At 35.8% G+C, this 19,990-nt stretch overlaps 1 protein-coding gene across 1 annotated transcript in view; it reads right to left on the bottom strand.

The window, feature by feature from the left end:
• Positions 1–1,889: 1,889 nt before the first annotated feature.
• Positions 1,890–19,990, bottom strand: part of LOC115232569 (glycosylated lysosomal membrane protein) — a 27,689-nt gene continuing 9,588 nt past the window's right edge. The window contains exons 2-6 of the mRNA XM_029802533.2: positions 14,660–14,902; positions 11,782–11,958; positions 9,187–9,402; positions 6,864–7,129; positions 1,890–2,097 (exon numbers count right to left, since the gene is read on the bottom strand). Of these exons, the coding sequence (XP_029658393.1) occupies positions 1,920–2,097; positions 6,864–7,129; positions 9,187–9,402; positions 11,782–11,958; positions 14,660–14,902 (1,080 nt within the window). The 3' untranslated portion in view covers positions 1,890–1,919. The remainder of the gene's footprint in view (positions 2,098–6,863; positions 7,130–9,186; positions 9,403–11,781; positions 11,959–14,659; positions 14,903–19,990) is intronic.

Genomic DNA, 19,990 nt, shown 5'->3' with positions numbered 1-19,990 from the left:
CATGGGTTGGACAGTTCGACCGGGGTCTGGGAAGCCAAGGGCTGCACCAGGCTCCAGTCTGATCTGGCAGTGTTTCTACAGCTGGATGCCCTTCCTAACGCCAACCACTCTGCGAGTGTAGTGGGTGCTTTTTACGTGCCACCGGCACAGAAGCCAGGGGAGTCTGGCATCGGCCACGATCGATTGGTGCTTTTAACGTGCCACCGGCACGGAAGCCAGCCAAGGCGGCGCTGGCATCACATATGTAAAATTGATTGGGGGCATCCAACAGAAATATTGTATCAGTATCCATAAAAATGTGTATCCAAGATGAAGAGAAAAGTCAGCAATCCAACAAAATGTAGTCAATTTATATAAACCCACATATTCTGCTTTGCTTTCTGTTTACCATCAGAAATATTTTGCTATTGACTGAGTAAAACTGTTCTTGGAAATGGCATGTTTGCATGCACAGACAGTGTTCTTGTGGTCAGGTTGGGCTGATACTTATTACCTGCCCAAGTGTAATTATCCAGGAAACCGAGATTAAGGACATAAGAAAATACTCTCGGTCAAAAGTCAAACATTGGAGAGGCTTAATAATCTGATTCATGGCAAATTTTTGAGTTTGCTTTTATTTGTTCGTATTTTTTAAATTTTAATTTGGGAGATAAAAAAAATGGTGTTAACAAATAAATTATAGAACAAAACTCAAAACCCATTTAACCCAGAATCCCTTGCTGTCTCTCACACACAAACACAACACATTCTCCCAATCAGTGTTCTTTAAGAAAGTATTAGTAAGAATAAAAGCTGTGATTCAGACACAATATGAAATATTTGTGTTTTATGTACAAAATGAATATTAAAAAGAAAAACAAACAATTGTAATACATTGGAACAAATGGAAGCAATGCAAATAGGAATCTAAAAGCCTCTCAACAAAATCCTGGTTGGTTAGGAATTAAATGATTCAATATAAATGAGGTTTTCTTTTTGACACATGACGTTGTTTTGTTCTCTTTTTTCCCAGAGTGGACAGTACAGACTTGAGATGACTTGGTGCAGCTGTTTGGACACAGAAAATTTGGCACGACTAACTGGACATGCAGTGGGTTTTGGCAACAGTACTTTTTGGCACTAGAAACAAACACACACACACACACGCAGAAATATATACATGCAAATAGAAAGAGTGGGAGAAAGAGACAATACAATATATTTATTGAACACAATTGACATAAACACTTTCTCCCTCTTTATACACATAAAAAGAAATATGCTCCACACACATAGAGAGAGAGAGAGAGAGAGAGAGACAGACAGAGAGAGACAGAGAGGTGGGGGAGAACAAGAAAAACATTAACCCTTTAGTATCCTAGCCAGCCATACCACACCCAAATATTCTATCTGTTTTATGTTCAAATTGATCTGATTGGGCATCTCACACCTGCCCTACAATGTCATTCTAAAAATAAATAATCAGATTATTGAAATCTCAAAGTTACAAGATAATGCATGATTAATCCAAGACAAAGTGAATAAAGAAGCATCACATTTGACAAAGCAATCCGGATGCTGAAGGGTTAACACATCTGATGTCAAATACATCAGCATTGAATCAGTAATGCCAAATAAGGAGCGCCAAAATGGCTGTGCCAAAAAATATCATGCTCATGTAGCTTAATTACTGGAAATAATTAGATGATGAAGGAACAATGATTAGGTTTGATTAACTAAGGTAAAATGAAAATGTATGCTAAGAAAAAGAGCTATTTTAAAAATGGATGATTTAAATGGATGTAATCAAGTTTTAAAAAATATTAAAGTATCAGGGTTTATAGACATGGAATAATCAATTCATCTTTAATTAGGGAAGTCATCACAATTTTTTCATATTTTCTGTACTCTTTTTTTGTTGTTCTAATTAGAATTTCTCATTAAGTTGAAATTGTTCCATAAACTGGTGTATAGTCGCTCCTTCGTTTTCTCCAGCAAAGGAAGACTCCACCCAAGATTATTAGCAGCACAGGAAGACCAAGACCAACGGCAATAATGATGATTGCTGTTACAGAAATTTTTTCTACTGGTGCCACTCCAAAGCCAGTTATGAAAAACCTGAAAGTAATGAATAAATAAAAACAAAATAAGCATTAAAAAAATACTATCAATTTAATTTCAAATCTGGAGAGCTTCAAAACCGAAATTTAGAAAAAAGAAAACAATTAAAAAAATCACTGGATTTTTAATTAGATCCCATAAAGAATGTTATATTATATACAAGCTGGTGTGGCTGTGTGGTAAGTAGCTTGCTAACCAACCACATGGTTCCGGGTTCAGTCCCACTGCGTGGCATCTTGGGCAAGTGTCTTCTGCTATAGCCCCGGGCCGACCAATGCCTTGTAAGTGGATTTGGTAGACGGAAACTGAAAGAAGCCTGTCGTATATATGTGTTTGTGTGTCTGTGTTTGTCCCCCTAGCATTGTTTGACAACCGATGATGGTGTGTTTACGTCCCCGTCACTTAGCGGTTCGGCAAAAGAGACCGATAGAATAAGTACTGGGCTTACAAAGAATAAATCCCGGGGTCGATTTGCTCGACTAAAGGCGGTGCTCCAGCATGGCCGCAGTCAAATGACTGAAACAAGTAAAAGAGTAAGCAAAATCTTTGTGCTGTTTATTTATATCATTCTACATTCAACATTGAAATCCAGCCAGTGTCCATTTTGTTTTAAATTCTTGTGAGAATCAATAAAAGACTCAAGTACTGGGGTTGATGTAATTAATAATATGGCCTTGTGCCTGTTGAATAAGTGTCACTGTTTTGTTCAGAGAAAGCAAAATCAAAGATTCTGTAACATTCTACACATTATAGCAATCCCTACCTTACTAACATCACTTTCAATTCCAAATACATGGAGAACACTCCATTGGTTGTGACGATGAGGGTCCCAGCTGATCCGATCAACGGAACAGCTCTGCTTGTGAAATTAACGTGCAAGTGGCTGAGCACTCCACAGACATGTGTACCCCTAACGTAGTTCTCGGGGAGATACAGCGGGACACAGAGTGTGACAAGGCTGGCCCTTTGAAATACAGGTACTACTCATTTTTGCCAGCTGAGTGGACTGGCAATTATAACATAGTACTGTTATAATTGTACAAAATTTTCATTCCACCTTCAAAGTTAAACAAATGTCTTTAAATTTTCTTTTCATTCATCATTACCATCATCATCATTTAATGTCCACTTTTTCATGCTTGTATGGGTCAGACAGAATTTGTTGAGCCAGATTTTTTATGACTGGATGCCTTTTATGTTGCCAACCCAATCCTGTTTCCAAAGTAATCTTTTATCTTTTACTTGTTTCAATCATTAGACTGCAGCCATGCTGGAGCACCACTTTGGAGGGTTTTTAGTTGAACAAATCAATGCCAGGACTTATATTTTTTTAAAGTCTGGTACTTATTCCATTGGTATCTCTTGCTGAACTACTAAGTTACGGGAATGTAAACACACCAATACCAGTTGTCAAGTAGTGGGGGGGGGGCAAATAGAGACACAAGGACACATACACACAAGGTAGGCTTCTTTCAGTTTCCTTTTCAACAAGTGTAAAATCAATAACTATATAACCCAACCAAAACATAATCAGAATTACTGCTTAGCCATAAAATACATCGTACATATTCAAAGAACCTTCTAGGTTTAGTGGTATGGAACAGTCTTCTGGTTCTTTTATTCTTTTACCTGTTTCAGTCATTTCAGAAATTGACCCCTGGACTTATTCCCTGTAAGCCTGGTGCTTATTCTCTCAGTCTCTTCTGCCAAACAGCTAAGTTACAGGGATGCAAACACACCAACATCGGTTGTCAAGCAATGGTGGTGGGGGGACAAACACACACATACATACATATATATATATATATATATATATGATGGGCTTCTTCATTTTCTGTCTACCAAATTCACTCACCAGGCTTTGGATGGCCCAAGGCTATAGTAGAAGACACTCTTTAAAGTATAAAGTTGAATTTCATGTAGCCACCTGTTAGCAACTTTTCTCCCCCACCCATTTTGCAGGGGGTATTACCCATTTTTCTGGGCTCTTTTCACAGCTATACCCCATTCGAAATTTGCATAAGTTTTTGTATGTATGTAAAAAAAAAGAAAAATGAAAGGGAGAGGGGCTTGTTTGTAGTTTGTAGAGAAAACGTTAAATGTGTCTGAAAAATAAACATGGTCTTTCCCTGCCAACGAAAAGACATGAAGGACTATGAAAGAAGGTGAATAAATACCAGGGGTGGGGGAAAGAAAAGAGAACTAATGGTCGATCGTTCTAGAACTCCCAGAATAAAAACGTAAACACCTGAAAAGACTTTCCCGCTTCTTCATTACTAAATGTCTTTCCCTCTTCTTCATTGTTAAAAGTAAAGAAGCTAGAAAAGATTGATCGTATTCCAGTCTAATTGTCATCGTAAATGACTGATGCTTTTCTTTCTCTCTCTCTTTATTCCTTTTTTTTTACGGTTAAGAGAGTGTAGGTGCATGGCTCGGCGGTCAGGGGTATTCAGCTCATGATCATAAAATTGTGAATATGATTCCCTGCAATGCACTGTGTTCTTGAGCAAGGTACTCAACTTCAATTTGCTGCTGTCCACTCAGCTGGCAAAATTGAGTTGTAGCTGAGATTCAAAGGGGCTAGCCATGTCATATTCTGAATCTCCCCGAGAACTACATAATGGTATGCATTTCTGTAGAGTACTCAGCCACTTGCATGTTGATTTTACAAGCAGACTGTTCTGTTGATCAGATAAATAGGAACCGTGTCGTCATAACCGACGGATTGCCATTTTTTAAAAAGAGTGAAAGAAAAAGAAATGTTCAAATCGTAAAGCAAAAATGTTATGTGTTTAGTATAAGCAGTGAAAGCTGAGATGAAATAACTTCTATTCTGTCACCCTCGACTCCTGCCCAGTTTGATAACAACAGCCTACACATCGGTGTTTATCCGGAGGCCAAGCCTCCAGATCTGTGAGATCCAAAAATGCTGCTGTTAGGACCAGATTAACACACATAGTGACCCTAACGACTAAAAAGATTTTCCTGCCCCTATACAGGAACTTTTTTCATTTTCTTCTAACCACTTGAAGGTTTATCTTGCTCCAGTGCACTCGGCTGGTCAAAATGACTTGTAGCTAGAATTGAAAGGGGCCAGCCTTATATTTTGTGTGAGGCTGAATCTCTGAGTATTATGTTAATGGTATGCATGTCTGTGGAGTACTCAGCCACTTGCAAGTTAATTTTATCCTCGTGTGGTAATGAAAAGTGAAAGTGACATCCAATATTTGCTGTAGTTATTCGTCTTTGATCTAACAATGTGTTTATGTATCTATGTGTCAACTTTTCTTTCCATCTATGTATCTACTTTTCTTGTGATGTGATAAACAGTTAAAAACACAAAACAAACACCATCACCACTCACTATCTCTCTCACTTCCTCTCTTCTGCTTTGCCACTCATTTCTTCCTTTGAAGTAAATTGTGACACACACCACAGGTACATATGTACAAAAACAAGTTGATGCATTAATATTATTGATTGTTATGCTTTCCAACTTTTTACACTGTGTTCAAATCCCACCAAGGTCAACTTTGCTTTTCATCCTTTCAGGGTCAATAAAATAATGTACCAGCCAAGTATTGAGACCAATGGTATCAACCCTTCTCCTCAGAATTTCTAGCCGTGTGCCTAAACTAGTAAAATTTATATCATTAGTTTCAGTCATACCAGGCATGGGGATCATCTTTAATGGTCTGTTTGATGATATTAACCCCAGTATTCATTTTCTTTCAGATCTGTCTTATTTTATCGAATTCTATTTGTGAAACTGCTAATTCACAGAACTCAAATAAACATGAACTTGAAAACAGAACCAAACACAGGTAGGTTGTGTGTAATTTAATGTCTGTTTTCCATGCTAGCATGGGTTTGATGGTTTGACAGGGGCTGGCTAAACAGAAGACACTGCACCAGGCTTCACTGTCTGTTTTGCAGGGTTTTTACAGCTGGATGCCCTTCCTAACACCAACCATCTTGCAGAGTAAGCTGAGTGCTTTTTACATGGCAGCAGCAAGGTCTGTTTTGGCATGGATTTTACAACTAGATGCCCTTCCAAGCTAAATATACATGTGTATGTGTATATATAAATATATTCACACACATATATATGTATATATATATATAAAACGATAAACATCGCCCTTTTCAATCCTAGCCAGGCTCATGGGCCCGGTTTCCGTGGCGTATGTGTTCCCCCCAGCCGGACGGGATGCCAGTCCATTGCAGCGTTACTCAAGAAACAGGAAGAGAGAGTGAGAGAAAGTTGTGGTGAAAGAGTACAACAGGGGTCGCCACCACCCCCAGTCAGAGCCTCGTGGAGCTTTTAGGTATTTTCGCTCAATAAACACACACAATGCCCAGTATGGGAATTGAAACTGCGATCCTCCGACTGCGAGTCCACTGCCCTAACCACTGGGCCATTGCACCTCCACATGTATATATATATATATATATATATATATATATATATATATATATATATATATATGTGTGTGTGTGTGTGTGTATGTGTGTTGAAACCATATATATATATATATATATATATGTATGTATGTGTGTGTATATATACATACACATCATCATCATCACACACATATATATTATCCATTATCTTATACTAGCAGGCACACCCCCAGGATATCTCACAGTGGGACTTGAACTCAAAACTGTGTGGTTGTGAAGCATATACTTCTTAACCAACCAGCCATGCCTGTAACTAAATGCTTACATAAGAAAATAAAATATTTTTTCAAAAATCTTACCAAGAAATAAACTGTGTTGTGTTGTAATATTTTGCATCATTTGTCAAACCAAAAGAAATATAAGTACTTTGCATGGAGATATCATGCCTCATCTTGAAGAATTTATAAGCAACACTCTCATTTACAGCACCAGCAGTAGAATTCCATAACTGATAGACTTGAACCGCAGTGGAATCTTTGCGTTCATATTCATCTGTTAAATAGCAGACAGCTTTCCATTGCATGAAACTGTGGTAGGATTTCTTATGGGAGGACCAAGTAGTGACCTGTAAATGATTGAAACGTCAGCAAAATAAGAAAACTAGACAAACTGAGACAAAACTTTATAAACAGGATTAAATAACATAATTTACATCTATTTTTGTGAAACTTTTCACAACTAAAAACCTTCTAAATAACTGTATGTATACCTATATTATACACTTTAGATATTATTATTGTTTAAACTGTGTTCAGTATAAATACTGTTTGATTAGATATGTAACTAATTAACATGTTATATGCAGATCAAGAAGGACTGTTGATGTAACTTCCGGTTATGTTACTTATACTCTGTAATAACGAATTTAAAGAAATATTATTTAATAACAATTTGTCCAACCCATGCTAGCATGGAAAGCGGACGTTAAACGATGATGAATTATGTGTTAGTAAACTCATTGGAGGAACGTAAAATTAAATGTAAACATAAATTAAATTATCTATATAATAGGCTTAGCTAATAAATAAATGATTATATAAATTTTTAAGATATATTAATTATAGTAATATAAATTAATTTAAATATAATATATATATTTAGTTTACTTACTTATTATTTAGACTTTAATTTATAGTAAATAGTTATAATATAAATATAAAGAAACTAACATTTTTTTATAAGCACCAAAATGTGTATATAAATATATATGTACAAATAAGATGATAATTTATTTTCAAATGCAGAGATGCCATTAGAACAGCAGGAATCTTGGGTAAATTACCCTTACAAAGTGGAAAAATTTGTCAACCACCAGCTATGGGAATCAAACCCATATCACTTGAAGATTCCAGCCAAATGCTTTACCATTAAGCTAAACTGCCCAGTAACAAATCCATCTGCTTTTAGATGCTTTTAAAGCTAAATGTGTAACCATGTTTTTTTTTTATTTATTTGTTTGATTCCCATTGCTGGTAGTTGACAAACTATATATATATATATATACATACAGTGAAGCAAACGAGAAAAATAGAACTCAGAGTATGGGTATATGCATATGAGTTTCATGTGTCGGCACTTATCAAACTCTTTGATAAGTGCCAATGCACAAAACTCATGGCCCTTGACTCACTCTGTTGCTTGTGCTAAATATTAATACATATGTATATTGATCGCTAGCCACTAAACCTTTTTTATATTTTCTCTCTATTTATTTCTGTGTTCCTTTCTGTTGAAGAGCATAGGCTCGAAACGTAAAATACTTGCTCACTTCCCAAGTGTTAAACTAATACATCTGTTTCTTGTTTACACACCCATCTTCATCTTTTGTTTTGTTTTTTTTTTTTTGTAAATTCCAAATATATATATATATATATATATATATATATATATATATATATATATATATATATATATATAAATATATATATAAATATATATATCATCATTGTTTTAATGTCCCACTTTTCCATGTTTGTATGAGTCGGATGGAGTTTATTGAAGCAGATATTCTATGACCAGATGTGTTTCCTGTTGCTAACACTGACCTGTTTCCAAGCAAGGTCATGTTTTCCTACAGCCACACAGATTATCACAGAATATTGGAAATGATGGTTGCTGCCTACATGACCGTGACGACAATCATTTACAACCATCAAGCAATGTCAAGTGAAGGAGACACAAACATATGCATACAATATACATATATATATATATATAAATATATATACATATATATATAAATTAATTTAAACAGCTAGGAACAATATAAGACCATAAAGGAAAAATTTTATTGTCACTAATTGTGATTGCACCTATATTGCAAGAAATAAGAGTTAAAACCCTTAATGCTGTATGAAGCGCACGATATATATTCACTGAGAGTGGAGATAACCTCCCCATGACAAGATTGCTTTTGTCTCTCAGCCATAATTTCGCCAGCAGTGACTGCTTTGTTGCTTAGACTGTTTGGCTAAATCGATCTGCCATATAAATTTATGGCAGATTTAGCGCAGTGCAAATATGTATACTAAAAATTAATAAGAACAGCAAGGCACAACATAAGACCCCAAAGAAAGTAGTCTACAAATACCAAATATCAGCATCAAAAGTGTAGTTACTTACCTTAAATACACCAGGAGTATATTCATCATCTAATGACTTTACTGAGTTTACGTCAAATTTGCTTTGATAAGAAGAGATATAGGTGGTATTGAGGGCAAAACGTGAATTAACAAAATCTGCAGGAACCCCATCAACGCTGAATCCCACGAGAGTCAAATTATCATTTAATTGCAAGTGAGGAAGTTGCGTCTGACGAGCATCGTTACTGACTTGGAACTGGAGAGAAACAAAATATACAAAATTAAGTTAATGAGTAAGCTTTATAAATGAATTTAAATATCTTACATGTGTTCAATATCTATGCAGGGGTTCAGTCTCACTGCATGGGACCATGGTACCATGTAGTCCTCAATTAACCAAAGCTTTATGAGTGGATCTAGTAAATGGAAACTGAAAGCAGTCTGTTGTATGTGTGTGTGTGTGTGTGTATATATATATATATATATATATATATATATAGCCTATCAAATATTTTGAGGGATTGAAAACTGATTTTGAACATCGGAGTACTGTTAAATCAGTATTTAAGAAACAGACAAAAATTCAGTGGATTGAATGCTTCCTACAAAATTGCAAAAGTTATTGCAAAAAGGTGCACATATGATAGCAGAAAAACCTATTGTGCCTGCATCAGAAGCAGTAATATCAGAAGTTACAAATCAAGATCCTTCATCTATCATTAAAGCTCATCCTTTGAGTAATGATTCTATCTGTAAGAGAATTGATGAAATGTCAGGTCATATCAAAGACATACTAATTCAAAGATTAAAACAATGACATTTTTTAATCAAACTGACGAAAGCACAGTTATTGACAATAAGGCCCTTTTAATGGGATATCTGTGATATTTTGATAGAAACTGTGCCTTACAAGATTTATTATTTGTAAAACTGTTGGAGACTGACACAACGGGTACTTCTACATTTGAAGAAAAAGAAATTCCATATTATGAAAATTTAGTTTTATGTGCTACAGATGGTGCAATGTCTATGGTTGAGAAACACAAAGGATTTATCTCTCATTTAAAAAAGTTGTATCCCCAAATTCTAGTTATACATTGTGTGCTACACAGGCATAGCCTCGTGGCTAAAAAATATAAGCCCTATTTTAAATCAGTCATTGAACACTGTTATAAAAACAATAAACAAAATGAAATCTAACAGTAAATGTGACTGTCTTTTTTGAAAATTTTGTGCCAATGCAGATGAACAATATATAAGACTTCTTTTGCATACCGATGTCCATTGGCTTTCCAAAGGCAACTGCTTGGAAAGATTTGTAAAGTTATTTAATACAATAGTTGTATTCTTACTAACAGAAGGACACTCAGACTTAGCTGCTGAAATTCAAGCTCAAAAGAACATACACTTAGTTGGATTTTTGGTAAGCTGAACGAGGTCTCTCTTCTGCTGCAGGGGAAAATGATAATGCTGACAGATTGTAAATGGGTGATGAGAGTTAAAAGCTCAATCTTTTTCAAGTTAATTCAAAACTAGGATGGTTTCATAATTTGCCCAAACTAGCAGAAATCGACTTATGTGAAAATGACATTGGTATTTATTGTGACCATCTGTCTACCTTGATAAATGATCTAGAAACCAAATTTGCCGATTTATTTAACTTCACTATTCAGCCATGGATGACTGACCCCTTCAATTGTGATCCTCACAGTGCACACAAAAATATCCAAGAGGCAGTCATCGAGATGAAATGTAAAGATGAATTTCAAACTAAGTTCAAAAAAGAAAGATTGTCTCAATTTTGGCAATCAGACACTGCAAAATCACTCTCTCCAAATTTGTGGTCACAAATGTCGAAAATCCATTTCTGTTTCCCGACATCATATCTTGTCAAAACAGGTTTTAGTACTGTCAGTCACATTTTGCAGAAGGAAAGAAACAGAGTTGACATTGTTTCATGTGGATATATTCATATCAGTTTGAGTAGCATTAAGCCTGACATTGAATTTTTAGTGGAACAGCACCAATCTCAGGGCTCACCTTAGTCAGTCCTTTTCTACATTTAAATTTAGAATAAAGTGTTATTTTAATTCGTTTTTCTTTTGCATTTACATGTACAAAATTTTTTAGTGTTGATTAGTCATAATTACATTATATTTAATATTTGTTATCATTTTTTGGTGAATGATTATCAATTAGCTTATGTCAAAAATAGCTTTTAGTGGGTGATGGCCAGGAAAAGGTCAAGAACCACTGCATGAGACAATACTGAAAGATATGCAAAAAGTTAGGATGGTCATGGCAAAAAAACTTGTCATAAGTCTGCTTGATCCACCTACAAATTCTCAGTTCCTGAAGAATCCTAATTCCTAGAAATACTCTTTAATTTCTATGTATTCTTCAATCAAAATCAAATGATTTTCAAGTCCCTTCAACATCTTAAGATAGGTTTAAAATTTGAGAATATATTCTTTTGTCATTAATGATGATTTCAGTATTAAGTTTTAAAAAAAAAATTTTTTCATTCTTAAACAAAGTTGAACATGCTTTGCAGATTTAAAATTTTCAAATGAAATATCAGTACACTTCAATAATTACAAATTTTTAAAGAATAAATAAAAACAATTTTACTTACATCAAACTGAAAGCTTCCATTACCCCTAAAAGTTTCCAAAACAACCAAGTTATCATCTGGTTTAGATTTGTTTTGTGAAATTTTCCATATCATATCTCCTGTGGAGTAATTTTGCCATCCAGTGAAGTTTGCATCCAAAAGATTTGCACTATCACCAGTGTCATTATATGTTATAATCTGGAAGTCAAAAAGAGAATACAAGAATAACAACTTTCTGACCTCAATTACACAAACCACACAACACACATCAAACAGACATTACATATTTACATTTTTTTTAAACTATGAGAGCAACTGAAAATGGCATATATTAAAAAAAAAGACTAAAATGAGTGTTCAGGGGAAGTTGAACCAACATTGCCTAGCTGACACCTTCGTGGAATGATTGTTATGTTACAGGAGTGGCTGTCTGGTAAGGAGCTTGCTTACCAACTACATGATTCCAGGTTCAGTCCCACTGCGTGGCATCTTGGGCAAGTGTCTTCTACTATAGCCTCAGGCCAACCAAAACCTTGTGAGTGGATTTGGTAGACGGAAACTGAAAGAAGCCCATCGTGTGTGTATGTATGAATATATATGTATGTATGTATGTATGTATGTATGTATATGTTTGTGTGTCTGTGTTTGTCCCCCCAGCATCGCATGACAACCGATGCTGGTGTGTTTACGTCCCAGTAACTTTGTGGCTCGGCCAAAGAGACCGATAGAATAAGTGCTAGGCTTACAAAGAATAAGTCCTGGGGTTGATTTGCTCAACTAAAGGTGGTGCTCCAGCATAGCCACAGACAAATGACTGAAACAAATAAAAGAATAAATGCAAACCCCATGAGACTCAGCAATGAAAATAAGTAACTTTGATTTGATTCCCTTGCGACTATCTTTTTTTTATCCTAATGTGGCCAAGACAGTTTTTATGCAACCCTAGTACTGTTGAGACCATCTCTTGTGATCCTAGCATGATTGAGACTGTCCTCTTTTGATCCTAGTATGATCGTCTTGTGGTCCTAGCATGCTTGAAACTGTCTTTAGGAATCCCAAGTTGGTTAAGATTTGGCTTTTGTAATCTAAGACTGTTAAAGCAGTCTTTTGTGATCTTAGCATTGTTTAGACTGTTGTCTGAGATACAAAGATGGTTGAGGCTGTCCTTTTGGAATCTAAGCATAGGTGAGTTCATAATTTGTAATTCTAGAATAGTTGTATGTCCTTAGATAACCATGTTTGCTTTTACCAAGTGTGGAGTTTCTTTTAACTGATTAAATTTGATTCTTTATTTCCCAATCACAAGTGCTGACTTTTTTTTTTGCCCAATTCACTTTGATGCTTTGCTCTAATTATTAAAAGAAAGAAAGAAAGAAAGATAGATAGATAGATAGACAGACAAACAGACAGACAGATATATATATATATTTATAAATGAGGGTGAAAAATTTGATATTAATTTAATAATACCATCAATTTAACACCAAGTGGCTTAGCACATAAAAACCAAGGGATTTTTCACCCTCATTTATAAACTTAATTATACTGCAGTAAATATTTTATGCAGTACTCGTTTCCAGTAAGTCTTATCGCTCTTTTGGCGGGGGAATTTGAATCATAACTACGAATACAATCGGTTAAACCGCACGTGTATTTGCCGCTCGCTGCGATTTAATAAATTGTATTTAAGACAAACCTCTGCTGAAGATTTATGGATGTTGTGTAAGTAAAAATGCATACTACATTAATAATGAAACAATTGTTCAGGGTTAATCTATTTTTTTCATTATATTTCACTTACCTTACATTAAATGTAGTGGTATTTCTTCTTGTAAACAACTTTTAGTGGCTATACCATTAGCGGATCTATTTTTAGCACTAGAGTGAACCACATAGTGGTCACTCTCTCATATTTATATATATACATATATATATACATATATATATACATATATATATACATATATATACATATATATACATATATATACATATATATATATATATATATATATATATATATATATATATATAAGTGAGCTGGCAGAATAGTTAGCATGCTAGGCATAATACTTAGCAGCATTTTGTCTGTCTTTAAGTTCTGAGTTCAAATGTTGCTGAGGTTGACTTTGCCTTTCATCCTTTCAGGGTCGGTAAAATAAGTACTAGTTGAGCACAATATATATATCAGACATGTGAAGTACTCATGTACACTTTTTCCCGGCTCTCTCTTTCTTATCTCTTTTCCTCCATTCTTTCTCTTCCTCCCTGGGCTTTTATCTGCATATCCAGTGAAGGACATTGTCTGAAACACACTTTTACTTCATAAGTTTTTGCCTTCTTTGGGCATCAAATTATAATAATATTAACTGTGAATGTCCCTAGAACTTTTGTTGCTTTTTATAACTGATTTGGTATTTTGCTATTGATTTGCTCTCTCTCTCTCCCTCCCTCTCTAAGAGAAAGATAAGGAGAGAAAGAGAGAGGGAGGGCAGACAGACAGATCAAATGATCAAGTACTTAATAATGGTTTCAAATTTTGGTAGTGTGCCAGAGAGAGGATGTGTTGATTACATCTTATGCATTTTATCGACACTAAAAGGATGAAAGGTAAAGTTGACCAATGGTGGAATTTGAACTCAGAACATAAAGACAAATTGCCGCCAAGCATTTTTCCCAGCATGCTGATGATTCTGTCAGTTTGCTACCTTTTAAATACTTAATATGGTAATAGATTATTCAGGTGGAGGTAAAAGAGTAACGTCCATGACCTTTGTCCTCTCAGACTGGTGGGTTCTGTGAGGTTGATGCTTAACGTATTACAACTGACGTCTCATTATTTAGGCCCTGTAATAATTATAATAATTTACAATAATTAAAATATAAATGTCTTACTTACCTGATTAAATATTATGCCATATGAGTAAATTTCACTTGTAGGTGATTCCAGAGTAACTGATGGAGGCATTTCTGAACAGTTGAGTTGCAGCTCAGCATCCTTTACAGTCTTTATGGCCAATAGAGACATTAGCTCAGCAGAACTGTATACATAATGGAGAGTGTCTTTATTTCCAACAGCTTTTGTATAGGCCAAAGTGACATTCTTGGGGCAGCTTTTCCCCCAATTCATATCAGTGGAAATCTAGTAAAATAAAAAGAGGAATTAAGATTTTGAAAATTACAATTGAGAAAATAATGTAAAGATAAATAAAGAAAAAAATGTTGTGATCAAAATATGTATTTCTTTACTACCCACAAGGGGCTAAACATAGAGGGGACAAACAAGGACAGACAAACGGATTAAGTCGATTACATCGACCCCAGTGCGTAACTGGTACTTAATTTATCGACCCCGAAAGGATGAAAGGCAAAGTCAACCTCGGCTGAATTTGTACCCAGAACGTAACAACAGACGAAATACGGCTACGCATTTCGCCCGGCCTGCTAACGTTTCTGCCAGTTCGCCACCTTGTGATCAAAATATGAGTTAATTACTATGCTAGTTTCTGACAAATAAATGATATTAATCACCTCTTATGTAAATATCAATTTCACAATTATCATGAAATATTTAGATAACTGTATATATATATATATAGGCATATGCATGGCTGTGTGGTTAAAAAGCTTGCTTTGCAACCATGTGGTTTCTGGTTCAGTCCCACTCAGTGGCACCCTAGGCAAGTGTTGTCTACTACAGCGTCAGGCCAACCAAAGCCTTGTGAGAGAATTTGGTTGATGGAAATTGTGTGGAAGCCCATTGCATATGTATATATCTATTCATATATCTGTGTGTATGTGTGTACATGGCTTTGTGTCTGTTTGTCCTCCCCCACTGCTTGCCAACAGGTGTTGATTTGTTTACATCCCCATAAGTTAGTTGTTCAATAGAATAAGTTATAGGTTTAAAAATAAATAATTACTAGGCTTGATTTGTTTAACTAAACCCTTCCAGGCTGTATCCCAGCATGGCTGCAGGCCAAAGAGTGAAACAAGTAAAGAAGAAAAAAAAATACCCCATGAATTTAGACCAGGGCTGTGGATTGATTCTCCTCTATGGTAATTAGACTAATCGTGTATTTCTTATATTAATTGAAAACACACAACATACAAGGCCAATAGGAATCATCACACTATATGTAAGCACCCTAACTCTTTTGCTAACGAGTCCTAGGACGCAAACTTACTGTTTTAAAGAAATCTAAATTAAAATCTGTGGAGGCACGTGGTTTAGTGGTTAGGGTGTCAGTATCATGATCGTAAGATTGTGGTTTCAATTCCTGGACCAGGCGATGCGTTGTGTTCTTGAGCAAAACACTTCATTTCACGTTGCTCTAGTCCACTTAGCTGGCAAAAATGAGTAACGCTGCGATGGACTGGTGTCCCGTGCAGCTGGGGAACACATACGCCACTGAAACCGCGAAACCGGGCCCATGAGCCTGGCTAGGCTTTTAAAGGGCGCAATGGCCCAGTGGTTAGGGCAGCGGACTCGCGATCAGAGGATCGTGGTTTCAATTCCCAGTCTGGGTGTTGTGTGTGTTTATTGAGTGAAATCACCTAAAGCTTCACGACTTTCTGGCAGGGGTGGTGGCGACCCCTGTCGTGCTCTTTCACCCCAACTTTCTCTCACTCTTTTTCCCTGTTTCTTGGGTTACACTGCAATGGACTGGCATCCCATCCAGCTGGGGGGGAAACATACACCACAGAAACCGGGAAACTGGGCCCATGAGCCTGGCTAGGCTTGAAAAGGGTGCATATATAAATAAATTAAAATCTATCAAAATTTCATAGTAATTTATGTTCCAAACATTAGCTTAATAAGGTCAAAGTTATTTTACTAAATTTTTCATTATATTCAAAATTAACTGAAACAGAGAGGGTATTTCAACAGAAATATGGTAACAAAAGGGTTAAAAGTTATGTTTTGGCTATGCCTTATAGATATTTTTGTATTGCTTATGAAAGAATTTACAAACAATCATAAGACAAAATTTTTAAGAAAGAAAATAAAAACTTTTGGGATGGGCATTTTGGGATGGGCATTACTTTGTTTTTTTTCTTGCCAAATAAACACACGCAATATATTTGTTCTTCACTTGTTTATTATTCTTATTTAGTCAGGTCTGTGACCTCTTCAGCAACCCTTTCTATCCACATGTATCCACCTGCTCTGCCTAATCCTTTCTCGTGAAAGATTCTCAGACAATGGACATAAGATCAAATAAGAACAGTTATAAACAAGTGAAGAACAAATATATAGTGTATGTGTTTATTTGGAAAGACAAAAAAATGATTTTCCTGAAATATAACAATATCTGTTTCAACACAATTTCACATCAGGAATCTTCCAAAACAAATTCATAAATGTAAATAAAAATTGTTTTTATGAAAACAAATATAAAGTAAAAGGGTGAAAAATACTAAAAAACAAAACCAGGGTAAACCTTTGTTTACCAGTTCCAAATTCCAAAGTACATCAATGTTAAAATTAACAGATTGAACACACAGCAATCTAACAAATGGCCATTTTAAATCCAATTAGATCCATAACTCTTCTTTTTTGAGATTAAAGCATTGTTTGACTATAACATTAAAGTGAATGTAACATGAAATAATTATATTGTAAAAGATCGAAAAATTTATCCCACAAAATTGATTAAAGAAATATTGTGTCTGTAGTATGGGGATTAAATCAAAAATTCCAAATCTAAAATTTACTAATTCTTATTCTTAGAAACAGAATCGATGATGATGATGATGATGATTGATAGTAAGGTCCAAGGAACTCTTAAACAGACGAGATACTCTCTGCAGGAGCTGGTTTGAACATAGGCCTGTTCAGGCAAATTTGGCCTGGGGCTAAAAAGCAGCATAATGATGTTTTCATTAAGACAGAATTGATTTTGTAAAGGAAGTTTATTTTATAGACCACGTCTTACAGTAGTAAAGGAAACAAAGCTAAATCAGTGAGACACCTACGTAAAACAGTTTTGCTTACAACAGAATCATAACTTCCAAATGGAAAGAAACCATAAAATAAGAAGAGGAAGAAATCCGAATCATCAAATCATAAAAAGACAAAACAATAAACAATCTCTTTTACTTGTTTCAGTCATTTGACTGTGGCCATGCTGGAGCACCACCTTTAGTCGAGCAAATCGACCCCGGGACTTATTTTTGTAAGCCCAGTACTAATTCTATCGGTCTCTTTTTGCCGAACCGCTAAGTGACGGGGATGTAAACACACCAGCATCAGTTGTCAAGCAATGCTAGGGGACAAACACAGACACAAAAACATACACACACACACTTATGTATATATATATATATACATATACATATATACGACAGGCTTCTTTCAGTTTCCATCTACCAAATCCACTCCCAAGGCATTGGTCGGCCCGGGGCTATAGCAGAAGACACTTGCCCAAGATGCCACGCAGTGGGACTGAACCCGGAACCATGTGGTTGGTAAGCAAGCTACTTACCACAGCCACTCCTGCGCCTATCTATATTCAAATAGATAAACAAGATACAATAATGCAATAGTGACTATGTGAAAGTGGTGCTCTAGTATGACCTTGGCTGTGACAGCTAAAAGGAACTAAAGAATGTTTGTTAATATAATTAGAAGTGTTCTCTGTTCGACCATCCCACTGCTAGAGTAATTTCACTATGAACTTCATGGAAATACTGTCAAACCATTTAGTTAGATGCGCTGACTTGCACTATGTACCTTAACCCTTTAACTGTCCATGCATAAACTGTATATAATTATATATGCATGTAAATATCATCATCATCATTTAACATCTCAATCTCCATGCTGGCATGGGTTGGAGGGTTCAAAAGGAATCAACTTGCCTCAGGGCTGTGTTGTCTGCCATGGCATGGTTTTCACAGCTGAATGTTTCTCCTCTAACACCAACCACTTTACAGAGTGTACCAGGTGCTTTTCTTGTGGCACCAGCACTAGTAAGGTCATCAAGTACTTACAACCAAACCCTCCACCCCACCCCAACTGAGTAGTGACAGAAACAAGTGTTTTACTGAAATGGTTAATACACAGCCCCCTTCTCAGCTAGAAAGAAAGAGCTAGTGAAAGCATAGCCTCAAGGCTCAAGGTAAATATGAGAGAGAGAAGAGGAGGTAGAGGAACTGCAGTGGGATTGGTGAGTGTGCGTGTGTGTGTAAAAACATAAAAAACAAAATTTTACAAAAACGTGACAAACAGAAATTCATAGCTAATTCTTCATCAGTCAACGTTCAAAAGATCATTACAATTTCACAATATATATAAATGCGTGTGTGTGTCTGTCTATCTATTTATCTATCTATCTATCATCATCGTTTAACACCCGTTTTCTATGCTAGCATGGGCTATCTGTTTAGCTAGCTCTATCTTTCACTTTCAGCAACAACTTTTTCTCTTCCCCTTCTAAGAATATGTTGTGACGTATTTTGATTCCTCCCCTTCTTTCCCTGCCTCTAATAGATGCTGTGATGGACAGACAGAGACCGGCTTCTCTCTTTTATAAGATTTTCAAAGTCCAAACCATATCTTATTCAACAGACTCTGATAGAAACGAAGCTGATTTGTTTTTCATTATACTGCACCACTAAAGCGGTTAATGAACATGTGAATAGTCAGAAAGTCAAGGCTACAATCAATTGTGTTACAAGCATATCTGCAGTTCAATGTCTATCCACCACATGATCTTTCGCTCTGATAGTGTTCTGAAGGGAACTTAGCTTCTAATTACAATGATTTCACCAAAATATTTTCCACATTTATTTAAAATTAATCACTACAGCTCTACTCACATCTTTTATCTTTTACTAGTTTCAGTCATTGGACTGCGACCATGCTTGGGCACCACCTTGAAGAATGTTAGTTGAATGAATCAACCTCAAGCCTGGTACTTATTCTATCTGTCTCTATTGCCAAACCACTAAGTTACAGGGCCATAAACACACCAACACCAATTGTCAAGCAGTGGTGGGGGAACAAACACAGACACAAACACATGAATACATACACACACATGCGATGGGCTTCTTTCAGTTTCCATCTACCAAATCCACTTACAAGGCTTTGGTCAGCCCAAGGCTATAGCAGAAGACACTTGCCCAAGGTGCCATGCAATGGGATTGAACCCACTTCTTACCTGTGCTTCAAAATTATCCATGCAATACTACAACCTCCTCCTCACCCAAAATGTAATTGCAT

Source organism: Octopus sinensis, linkage group LG2 (genome assembly GCF_006345805.1).
Source record: "Octopus sinensis linkage group LG2, ASM634580v1, whole genome shotgun sequence".
Lineage (NCBI taxonomy): Eukaryota > Metazoa > Mollusca > Cephalopoda > Octopoda > Octopodidae > Octopus > Octopus sinensis.
This window is presented reverse-complemented; position numbering and strand designations above follow the sequence as displayed.